This window comes from Furipterus horrens, unplaced genomic scaffold, assembly GCF_987537825.1.
Source record: "Furipterus horrens unplaced genomic scaffold, mFurHor1.1.pri manual_scaffold_11, whole genome shotgun sequence".
Classification (NCBI taxonomy): domain Eukaryota; kingdom Metazoa; phylum Chordata; class Mammalia; order Chiroptera; family Furipteridae; genus Furipterus; species Furipterus horrens.
Window position 1 is genome coordinate 9700869 of NW_028327181.1, and position 12394 is coordinate 9713262.

The following is a 12394-nucleotide window of genomic DNA, read 5'->3' on the forward strand; positions in this document are numbered from 1 at the left end:
AGCATACCGATTATGGACGAGGACTGGCTCCATGGTTAACGCTTAAATTGCTTGTGAATGAAGATATGTTTCCCCCCAATAAGTGTATATACAAGTAAGGCTTTTAAGTCACTAACATGTGAGATGGTACTGCGGGATAAATAGAACCATGTATCAACATACTTAACAAGGTCAAAGGACCCAGGCAAGGCCATTTCCTTCCCCCTGGCTCCGCGAATGGGCGTAACTGAGGAAGTCAGTTGCGCTCCAAGACCAGGTCTAGCCTGATGTTACACGGGAGCTGGCCATTCCCTTGGCAGCCCCTCTCAAAGTGTGGGCATGACTAAGATATGACTAAGATTAGGCACATCCAGTTTGGTTGCTGACTAGCCAGGTGACCTTGGGCAAATCACATGACCTTTCTTATTTCTTGCCTTGGAAAAATGCGAGACTAGCACTAGATGGTCCCTAGGGCTCACTTCATTTCACATTGGAGCCACAAAGCCTTTACTACATGAATGGGATATGGGCACAGACAGGAAGTTGAAGGGCCAGAAAAAGTACCAACACCTCAAGCTCAATTAGAACACTTTCGAGACTCCAAAGGCCAAGCCTGAAACCCAGAACATCAAAGTGATACCGTCCACAGCTGAGGTGAGAGACACCACCATTTTAGAGAAAAGCAACATTTCATTTTCTTCAGCTCTGTTGCTTCCAGATGAGCACGATCTCATTTCTGACAACACGCTCAGTTCTGGTTCCTGACCCTCCACCAGTGTTTACAAAAGGTTCAAACGAATTCATGAAGACTGAGGGCTACAGACCCGTCAAATCTTCATCCACTGGAGAAAAGAAAACTAGACGATTGTAACTGTCTTTGGGAGAAAACAAGGAAGTTAGTATCATACCTGCCTTTCTTCTAAAACCCAAATCACCCCAGCTATAAATAGCCAGAGGGGCTCTTCTAAGAGTGGTGGCTGCTGTGAGCCAGACTCTTAGGACCCTGGGAGCTGGGGCCCAGCTGTGTCCCTGGGGTGAACTGCTGAGCTCTGCCAGCAGGGTCACCTCCCACAACCCCCTCGTATTTTTTGTCCTAAATACAGCTCCAGAGCCTTCGCCTGGATGAGGATACTAGCCCATCCCGCCATCTTTTCTACTTCGCTGGAGTGAATTCACCCATCTCATCTGGAAAACTCAACAGCAAGTGAGAGAGAGTTCCAGCTGCATGTACCTGGGCCAACTTATTTTCCGTCTTTGTGGTTTCCTGAAAGACTGTCGAGTTAAGTCATTTTCAAGGTTCTTTCCTCCTAACAACCCCTTCCGGGCAAACAGAGTTCCATTAATCATTGATAGGCTCAAGGGAAAGCCAAGCGTTCAGCAGCATATTTTATATCCACTGCCCTCACCCTCCCAGCTTCAGGAAAATAAAGCTTCAACATTTGATTAGGCAAGTGATAAACCATTATTCTCATATCAACACTGTGTGCCTGGAGCCACTGTCTCCATACTTTGGATGTTACAATCAGTATTTAAAGTGACATGAAAGAAAGCTGACTAGAACAGCCCAAGGTTTCTTAACCTTGGCACTATTGACAGTTCAGGCCTGATAATTGGGGACAGGGACAGAGGAAAGCTGTCCTGGGCATTGTAGGGCATTTAGCAGCATCCCTGGCCTCTGTCCTCTAGGTGACAACCAAGAGTCTTCAGACATTGTCAAATGTCCTGGCAGAAGGGGAGCAAATTCTCCCCTAGTTTAGAACCGCTGGAACAGGCCCATGTAACTGTTGTATTATAAGACTGAAAGCCTGGCTAGTCCCACCTACCCCTGTGGGCCTAGATTTAACGCTTTAGACTTAACTCTGCATGTTTTCTAAAGCAAACCACATTCGAGAGACCCAGTTCTGAAGACAAGCTGCCAAGGTCAGTCCTATTAAGCAAATCAGCCCTTTTTGGCCTAAGTCTCCAAATCCTCAAGTTTCACGGTTATGAAATTTGCTGTACAGTCAGCCTCTTTAGTCTTGTGCAAATTAAATTGTAAAAGCAGAAACATGTCTAATTTTGTGCTTAAGACACAGAAATATGGTGTGGCTGAGTAATGTGCCAGTTGTTTCTTTGAGGTCATCCCTGAGGGGTCAAAGGACCTTTCTGGCGCATTCCTTTTGGAACAAACCAGTTTACTTATGCTTTTGAAGTTTCTGTGGCTGATGAGAACCCTCAGGACAACAACTGAAATGCCAGGTTGATATTTAATGGACTTTTTCATCTTTGGAATTATTTCATTATCATAGTTATGACCTTGGGCAGATATTTTGTTCCCAAAAGTAAAACAGAAAAGAGGAACAGAATTAAAACTACGGTTCCTGTCATAAACCATGTTAGATACGACCCTGTAAGTCAAATTTTAACTGTGGTCAGATTACTCCATTGGAAAATAAAAATCAAAAGACTAAAAGCAGCAGGAACCATGAGAATATCATCAGTTGCCCAAACTGATGTTTTTGTCTGGCTCAGGCAAAGTTTTACTAAAGCTGGGAAAAAAAAAAAATTCAGAGGAAAAATACTTTTCATTGTAGACCATAAAAATTCATCTAGTTGAAAATAGGAGTATTTACATTTTAAATCACCTTGATCTGAACCCCTCCCTCCAAGGAAATCTATCTACATCTTTAAATGCCTGTGGCCTCATAATGGATGAGAGAAATTTTAAGGTGACTTATTTTCCTAATTAGCTGCATGCTAGGTAAGCTGGGTAATCCATTCTTGAGTAATCCTTTCGAAATGGCCTGACTGCTCAAAGAGCTTTCCAGTTCTGCAGTCCTATAAAGTGACCTGAATCACCACTTCATGGTTCACTGGTCGCACTTTAGGAACAGAATGTCACAGGTCTCTTCATTCCAGGAGAGGGGCATGCTCCCACAGCTGTGTGGTTCCCACTTCCCCAGAGAAAAAGCCTCATCAAAAAGGCAGGCCCCAGGCCGTGATAAACCCCTGCTGACACTGGTCATACTTAGGACTTTTACGATCTCGCTCAAGAAAAGAAGAGGTCATTGCACTCGAGCAAACATTTTAGATCATTGCTTTATTTCACTATTGTTCAACAGCAAAGTTCATTCCTCTCGAGGCGGATCTTGAATCGTTCTTTTCCTCGTTCTGAATAAAAAAGGTAATGAAGAAAAAGCCTGTACTTTTGGAGACCTAGAATCTTGTTTATGCTAAGAAGCTTTTGACTGCAATTGCGTGTTGCAATTATTTCCTGCTGACATCTTGGTGGTCACACGGAGCTCCCCACCCTCCAGTGAAGATGGCTGTCCACGACTACCACCGTTGAAACCAAAAGTAAGTGGTGAAAAATGCACCTTGTACAATAAAAAAGTAGAAACCAATTCAATTTCCTTTTTTTTTTTTTTTTTTACGAATATAAAGTTTCTTGTAAATATGTACAGTCTTTTGAGCTAGTTCTATAGCAGGAAGCACTTCACAAATGAGACACGATACACACGTTCGGGGCTCTAAAAGCCCATTCGCACGGAGATCCTAAATGAGATGCCAAGACTGAAAGACCAGTTTTCAGTGACCTTCCAAATACTTGTGGACCAGGAGACAAAAACTTCAGCAAACATTCAGTCGGACCTGCCCTGGGGGACGGAGGAGGTGCAGTGTGACCCCAAAGACTCTAAGCAACACATGAAACAAGACAGCATGACACTGGCCAAGGGTGCGACAACATGGAGGATCATGGGCGTTTCAGATGAGAAAGCACTTAGGTTAAGAGACGAGCAGGAAGAAGCCAGGACTTGGGCCAGGCTGCAATCTGGAAAGTGGTCTAACTGGACACATGGGTTGAAACATGGTCATGTTCACCTGCTGTGGTGGAAACAGTCTACCTATCAGCCTACCTACAATGCGCCTTGGTTGGTGGAGGCGTACCTAAGAGTCATGGAGAATCCGAAACAAGAGATGCCTTGTGGGAGATTAAAAGGCAGAAATAAGGCCGCTAGTTAGCTTGCCAACTGCAAAGCCTCTAAGTTGGTTCTTTACCGGTCGCCAGGAATTTACTAGTCGCCAGAGGGTAGAGACATGGTGAGCCGTACTGCACCTAAGGACTTCCAGACCCTGGCAGAGGGGGAGTTTAGCTGCGGCTTCCTTCTCAGCTTCCTGGTCTTAGTCTGGCCCTAGGGAAAGGCTCATTTGGGAAGTCACAGTTTTGTGGGGTAGAACCATGCTGGGTTTCGTGTGAACACAGTCGTCCATGTGGGAGTCAGCAGGAAGCATGACGTGTGAGGTGGTGGTTTGCTGAAATCCTTCTCTGGTCGTAAGGCTTGAGCGTTTGGTTTTTTGTTTGTTCAGTGCTACAGACTGCAGCTTGTTGTGGCCAGTGAGTTGGCAAGTCGTCAGAGGGTCTCGATTCGGCGGGAGCTATGGTATGATACTAGGACATTGGCAGAGCAACCCAAGGGGGGCAGCCAGGTCGGGGGGCAGCACATGCAGTGAACCGCCATGCAGAACTCCCGGACACATCTCTTCCCATCCCAGAGCGGGAACAGCGTGCCATTACGGATAGGAGGTGGGCGCCCCCAGTCCCTTCGTGGGCCCAGAGACCCATTAATGCTGGGCTCAGAGCAAATCTATTGCATGCTTTCCTGGCCAAAGCTACATGGAAAGCGGGGGTAGCAGGCTGGGACGATGATGCTGGGGGGCGGGGAGAGAAAGTTCCTCGAGGTCCCTTGGCCCCAAGTCACTGCCTCCAAGCTGAGGCCCGATGACCTCCATACATTCTCAGCTGGTGGGAGGGGAAGTCGTCAAGGCCATAAAAGGCAATGAGAACAGTAAACATTTGGCTAAGATGTCACCCTGGGTAAAACAGGGCCATCTGTGAGGATGGGCAAGAATGAGGACAAACCTATGTGAGTGCAGGAGGTTAGCCAACTGGCAGGGACTCTTCTACAATACGTTTCAGTAGCAAAGACCTGATGGTGTGATCCAGCTAAAAATGACTACAACAGGAAATACATTGCTATTCAAATCTAGTAAGAATTCTGTTGTCTTAAAAAAAAAAAAAAAGAAAGAAAGAAAGAAAACTGAAAGGAAAAAAACCAACCAACCAACCCCCTAGGATATTAAAGTAGCTGTTCCTTAGGACTCTAACCACGTTGTAGTAGCGCCCGGTTGGTTTCCTCGGATGAGCTGGTACAGGCTAGAGCTAGGTACAAAAGTCTACAACGCTGTGAAAGAGTAACAAAGTGCAGAGCAGATGACTGCAGGGAGGCGCGGGCAGCTCCCGCGCGCCTCGGCCCCCCGCACCTCCCGGATGCAGGGCTGTCCTTGCTGAGGTGGGTCTGGGCCCAGCTCGGCCGTCAGGTGGCTGAGCCGATGGGCGCTCGGGTCCCGGTCAGCAGAGTTCCAAAGTGTGTTTGGTGTTTTCCTGCAGGTTAAGATGAGGAGTTGGTTTTTCTGACTGAGATTTATACTGAAGACTGGTCCCAGACCTAGGAGCAAAAGAAGGGGCGGTTTTTGCATAATCCAAACAGGAAGTCTGCAGCACCTCCCACCTGCTCTCAGCTTTGCAGGGTGGCACCGAGCGCAGAGCCATCCTTCAAAGCTCAGGGTCCACCAGACACTGAAATTCATTGAGAAGTCCCCAAAGCTATGTGTATATTTCTGCTGTTTTACACACACGCACACACGCGCACACAATCTGATCAGTGACGTGGAGGAAATAAAAAACACTGAGATGGCTCTCCTCCTCTCTGAACCGCAGGGGGGCCTACAGGACGTGCAGTTGGCATCATAAGAAAAATGGAATCTAGAACATCAGCTTCTGGGAAAAGAAGGCTCCAAGTTCTAGAAGGCAGCCACTGTGGCCAGTTTCTGTGTAGCCTTGCAGAAAAAATTTTCATGTCCATGTATGTTTGTATGTGTATTTGAAAAACCTAAGTCCTAGAACGTTTTATACAGTATGTTATTTGTGTGTAAGAGCGAACACACACACACATCTGCTTACATACATGGACCCTCTTTAGAAACTGCTAACAGCAGTTGCCTCTGAGGAACGGAATGATCTCTTTGGTAGCTATTGCTTTTTTTCCTTTTTTTCTTTGGTAGCTGTAACATTTCCAGGTACACATTTACACATACACATTATCCATTTGCTTAGGAAGCCTCTTCTGAAATCAAGTACATCTTCCTGTCCTCATTATGTGACTCACCAGATCTGAATTACAAAACACAGTTCCATTTCTCAACAGTGGCCCTGAGGAGACCTCGGCTCCTGGTCACCCCTCTGGCCTCAGGGTGGTGCCTCACCTTGTTTACCTGGGACAAGGGTGTCCTCACGGCTCCCGCAGGGAGCCGGCCCCTGCTGCTGTCTTCAAACAGCCTCCCGGGGGACCGCTCCCTCCGCGTGCTGAGCACGCGGCCAGGGGACTTCTCCCGCTCCAGGGGGCGGCCGGGAGACTTGTCCCTGCGCAGCTCCGTCCTCCCCTCTCGGTAGCGGTGGGGTGTGCTTGGCTCTCGCGGGTGGCTGGGGCCTTCGGGTGGCGCTGGGCTGGAGGCCACGCGCTTGGTGATGTGCTCGTTGTATGTCGGCGGGCCTCGCTTGTTGGGGCTGCTGGCGACAGGAGAGGAGGGAGCGCCGGGGAGTCACCACCGCAAAGTGGCACTTTCTGCTCTGCGAAACCCCCATTCCCAAGCTCCCCACTATGAGAAAAGGGTCCCACCTAGAGCTCTTCAGGCCTGCTTGGTTTATCTCAGCAGAGAGAGCAAGGCGGAGAGCAAAGATGACGACAAATGGGAACCACGCGTCCCCCTCTCCAACAGGCTTTTCTGTTTACTGAGCGCCCCTGTGTGCCAGGCCCTGGGCTCAGCTCCCAGTGCTGCCGAGTCGTCATCACAGTGCTACAAGCTGGGGACAAGCAGGCCCCTCGTAGTACAGACAAGAAACTGGAGACACAGACAGGGGGGTGACCGCCTGAGCCCGGGGACTGCAGACTGGGACTCCAGTGCAGGTCAGTGAGATGTCATAACCCCCACAGTATATCCTCTGACCTAGTACTTTTCAGAGCCTAGGAAGCACAGGAGGGCGTCTTTGTTTAAACGTTAAGCCTGCTCCAAGGCCCTCGATGCGAGGGAGCAGTTTTGAGAAAGCCTGTTCTCATCACTGTCACCTGCCATTTCTGTCCCAGTCCTGGGCCTGGTGTTTGGTCACCTCTCCCTCCAGGTGGCTTTCTAGGTCATTGTGGCAACCCAGGGCCGCAAGAGGTGTAGGGTGAATCAGACCCGATACGATTAGGAAGTTGAACAGAGCAGATAAAAACAGTATAGCTGGCTCAAAAATGTCCTTGGCTCCAAAGATTGATGGTTAATAACCAAAGAGTTGAAAATGCTGAGGCCTTTTTGTACAAGCAATCCAGCCCTGCACCCAGTGCTGACCTGGGTATTTCAGATGAAGATTTCTGCACACGTGTGCCTAACCACCTCTATGAAGAAGCAATATCCCGAAACATAGAACTGAAATGCATCCTTCCAGGTCAATTCCTTCCCAGCCCCATGAGCAGAAAAAGTCCTTGGGTCCTCGTTGCCTGAGCATAGTTAGTGCTGGGAGAAGGCAACGTACTTAAAATGGCAACACCATTTTATAGTGAGTCCTCTTGGAGACATATTTTCATTGATTGGGGCTTTAGCTTGGAAAGTGAAAATAGCAGGAAAATAAATTTATTTCATCCTAGGTGTTTTAAAAATCTAAATTACAATGACATGCTGATTCTAAGAATGAACCCAGCATGACTCTCATACTGATTTAGTCTGTATTTTTCTCACCAACACTGTGTGCTAACGCACTACATGACACCCTTCACATCGATGTGGGCTTTTGCTGTAAGTCATCAAGACATTTCTTTGAAAATATTTGAGAGTGTCATTGGTTTTCCGAAAGGCCTATTGTAATCCTTGAAAGTTAAATCTGTCTCTTGGGAACAGGTTATCATTTTATCAAATTTGTTGATTTTCTTTCTTCAATTATTGGTATAACTTTACCAGAACCTCTTTTGTCAATGCTTGTAATTGAAAGCAACTGATGGGAGAGAGACTCTAGAGTAGGCATCCAGACAGATGCCTGTTTTGATTGATTGATTGATTTTTAATCCTCATCCAAGATTTTTTTTTTTAAGTTTATTTTAGAGGAGGGGGGAGGGGGAGAGAGAGAGCGAGCGAAGCATCGATGTGAGAGAGAAACACTGATAGGTTGCCTTCCGTACACACCCTGACTGTATCAAGCCCATAACCTAGGTAGGTGCCCTGACTGAGAATCAAATCTGCAACCCTTTGGTGTACAGGACGATGCTCCAACTAACTGAGACACCTGGCCAGGGCCAGATGCCTATTTTTTAAATAAAGTTTTATTGGAACACAGCCATACCCATCTGGTTATGCACTGTCTGTGGCTGCCTTCACATTACAGTACAGTTGAGTAGTTGAGACAGAGACTATATGGCACACAAAGCCAAAAAAATTTACTATCTGGACCTTTACAGAGAAAATTTGTCAATCCTATTCCACAGTGAAACAGAGGTTGGTGAACAAAGATAATTTTATAAGTGGTCAGTTGGTTGTGCATAGTTTCATGTCATTCTCTTGCTTCGTGGTGCAACTCTAACTGTGAAGATTCAGATAAATGTTCAGAAAGCCAGAAGCTCCCTGTATTTGAGTAAGCAGCAATAAAATGCAGTAACTCAGACTGCAATAGCTTGGATTCAAGGATTATATTCATCTCTAGTTGGGTAGCTTTAAGATATAGTAGACAAATAACAAAATGAATCCCAAGTAGGAGGATTATATTGAGTCCGTTTGTAATGGAAGAGAAATTATAAAATGTGTCCACAGGGCCCCATCATAAAGCCAGGGAGTGGGCACTTACTGCCCAGGGGAAGAAAGATGGCTCAAGGAAGGCCATTCGGGATGGCGGCTTAGATTAATGGAATGAAAGGAAACACCCATCATCCCAGGCCGAGTGGGCAATCCTCCATCTCTGTATCCATTAATAACCAATGATTTTCCAAGTCAATTTTATGCTGCTTGCAAAGAGTTACATTTCCCGCTCTACTAAACAGACCAGGATGATGCAGCCCAGAGGGTAGCTGCAGAGTTAGATTGAAATCACCAGGCACAGATTTAGTCTTGTCATTTTGCTTATACACTGAGGGAAAAATAATTTGGTTTATTAAACATTTCATGTGACTGCACCCAAGTTTTGCCAAGCTGTGTAGTGACTTTCTAATTCCAGTTTTCATAGCCTGGAGATTATATTGTTGCTTTCTCATGATGTAATGACTTAAGTTTGTTTTGTATTATAGTCTCTATACTCCTTGTATTTTTCAAGAGCTATTTTGTAAACAGATGATATACTTCTCCACTGAAAACACAATCACTTTTTTTAAAAAGCACAGTCCCCCATCCCCCCAAAATTTCAGACTTCTGCATTCTGACCTGCCCAAAGCAGTCAGCAGCTAAAAGACCATTTTAAAAGTCAAGAGGCAGCTAAAGACTAACTGCTGATTTTCCAGACACACCTGGTAACACACACCAGGAAAGCAACAGCATTATTTCTGCCCCATGTTCACAGGAACCGGGACCACGTTTCACTACAGAAAAGCAACTCACTACAAAGACATCATACAGTTGCAAAAGGAAGGTGCCTGGCCAACTAGTGAGGCAATGGAGGGAAAAAAAAAATCTAATTACAGTACTTGGGTTTGTTTTTCGCATGACTTGGGGCTACTTATATAATATCCAGATAAAGAAAATAAAAACTACTTAAATAAAATCTAAAACTTTCAGGTGAAGACCACAGCCCCTTGAGCAGCCACTCTTGAGTTAGAAGCTGCTGGGTATTTGGCACTGGTTATCCAGCAAGTCCCCAGGATTAAAATCACACTGACCAAACACTTCTGACTAACTTGCATATTTCAGAAAAAAAAAAAAGAGAGACTGACTGTTCACGAGGACATACCCTCAGAATATTAAAATCGGTGGCTCTCTTTTCCAAGATCTAAGCATTTGGTAATATTAGAGGTGATTCCTCCAACAAATGGAGAGTCCCTTCAAAATAAAGTGGCTCCTTCATCCGCACATCCCAGCCCCAGACATTGTGTCTGGCATGTGGTAGGGGGTCCACATAACTCTTTATAGGGCAGACATGTGGAGTTTGTAAACCAGTCCAAAAATCAAAATCTCAGACCTTTCTATGGACGAAGAACTTAAATTTACACTCCTCAAACCTATATATACATCAATTGGGACCTGGGTCCTAGCCATCTAGGTCACAACAAGGTAGGTCCCATTTCCACATGATGCTGGTGGGACTACAAAAGGGTTCGGCCTCCACTGAGGAAAACTCAGCAACATCCATCAAAATCACAAACGCACAGCCGCCTCCAGGCGTTTATCCTACAGATGGATTCCTAAGCATGCAAGGGACAAAATGACAGGCCCAAAGTCATGTGCTACAGCAACGGACTAGAAACAACCCAGACGCCCACTGGGGAAGAAGCAGCTAAGTAAGTTAAGGTCATGGGAAGGAATGCTCTGTAGGCATAGAAAAGAACAAAGAAACATTTCTCATATTAACATGGAGCAATCTCCGACCACGTGAAGGTCTGCAAGAATGAATCGTGTGCAACCACCTCGGTGCATTAAAAAGAAGGGGCACAGCACTTCCAGAAGAGCAGAGCAAGGACCTCCAAAAACCTGTTCCCCCATAAAAGCAATAAGAACACAGACAAAAATTGTCAAAATCAACTTTTCTGAACTCTGGAAATTAACCAAAGGCTTGCAACAATTTGAAGAGTATTTATGCAAGAAAAACGGCCGAATCTCAGTAAGAACAAGCTTTGTGACATTTTACCTTGACCTGTTCCCACCCACTTCTCCCCAGACCTGTGGCAGTTTTGAAAGCCACAGCCTTGTCACCACAGGAGCCGTGGAACCCAGCAGCATTGCTGCCCCGGAGGGAGCCCATCAGGACTGAAGCTCCCCAGAGAACTGTCACTGTCTGACCCCTACGATTACTCCCTAGAAAAGACCGTCCTCAGGGCTGGTTTTCAGTTTTCCTGATTCAGGGCTACCTCAGGAGAAAAACCCCATCCCCAGACCTCACTGGCAGCCATAATAAAGAATACACTTCACAGACTTAGGGTAGGAGGGTCACCAAATAAACAGCAACAACAAACCAGGGAGGGGAACTGACTTCCAGAGTCACCACATTATATTATCTGAGATGTTTGGTTTTCAACAACAAAAATCACAAGACATGCAGAGAAAGAAGAAAATATACGTAGGGCCTCCCTTATTCCAGAAAATCTTCCCTGACCCCAAGCCCAGGCAGGGTGCCTCCGCTGAGTGCCCGAGGTGCCTTAAACAACCCTGAGGGCAGCAGCCGCACCCCTCTAGGCCACGCTGGAATCGCCTACATGCCCGGGTCTCTCCCCCGGGGCCTCATCAGGGAGGACATGCACCGGCTTCTCCACCACTAACCCTCCCACACTGCCCAGCTGGCCCGGCAGAATGTCTGCTAAAGCAACGAACGCACAATTCACGCTCCGTTCCAAACAGGGTCACTGAGAGCGCCACCGGAGAGTGGCCGGCTGTTCCCTGCCGCCTTGTTTACGGGGCATTTAAAAACTCTCCTGCCGCTTCCTGTGACTACTGCGTGTCACGGCTGCAGACCTCTAGCCAGTTTAGCAAGATTTCCTTCTGCTTTGCAGAAAGCACTTGGACCCCTGTCATGAGGAGGAGGAGGGACACAGTACCTGCGGGAGGTGGAGGGACCCCGATGGTGGTCAGTGCCGGACTCCTTCACGAGGTTCCCTTTGCAGCAGATGACCCTTAATTTATCCTGGTAGGAGGACGCCAGGTAAATCGCTCCCGAGGAAATCGCAGGGCCCAGGTAGCGTGGGTTTGGGATTTCCAAATACGCTCGGGCAGGGGTCCTGCGGGATACCAGACAGGAGTGGGCATCGCAGGTCAGCTCCACTGCTAGGCAAGAAAGGAAGGAACACACCCAGCCCCAGCCCCAGCCCCAACCCCGACCCCGACCCCAACCGCTGCGCTCTTCAGAGCCTGGGGGACAACGCTTACCCCAGAGAGGAGCGTGCCTGGATCTCAATCACTTCGAGTGAGTTGAAGTGGGTCACAAACAGATAGGGTTCTCTGTAGGCTGCACGGCCACCACGGGGGGAGCGTGTGAAGGGAGGGTTAAAAGAAAGGAGATCGACACCTGCACCCAATGCATCTTTGGCCCCAGCAATCCCGCCCAAAGGGATTATCGTACATCCACGCGCCAGAAGAATGGGCGAGGGTGTTCACTGCCGTGTTGTTAGGGCAGATGGTACGTTCCAGGGGATCAGTTAAAGGAATGACGGTA

At 47.2% G+C, this 12394-nt stretch overlaps 1 protein-coding gene across 8 annotated transcripts in view; it reads right to left on the reverse strand.

Moving 5' to 3' along the window:
• Positions 1-3039: 3039 nt before the first annotated feature.
• CIT (citron rho-interacting serine/threonine kinase) overlaps positions 3040-12394 on the reverse strand; it is a 151440-nt gene continuing 142085 nt past the window's right edge. For 4 of the 8 annotated variants that reach the window (XM_090292492.1, XM_090292496.1, XM_090292490.1 and 1 more), the window contains 4 exons: positions 12109-12187; positions 11781-11960; positions 6283-6583; positions 3040-5465 (listed from right to left, as the gene is read on the reverse strand). In XM_090292492.1, coding sequence (XP_090148618.1) covers positions 5442-5465; positions 6283-6583; positions 11781-11960; positions 12109-12187 — 584 coding nt within the window. In that variant the 3' untranslated portion in view covers positions 3040-5441. Of the gene's footprint in view, positions 5466-6282; positions 6587-11780; positions 11961-12108; positions 12188-12394 lie in introns of all 8 variants that reach the window. The other 4 variants (XM_090292491.1, XM_090292495.1, XM_090292489.1 and 1 more) reach the window with 1 other exon arrangement.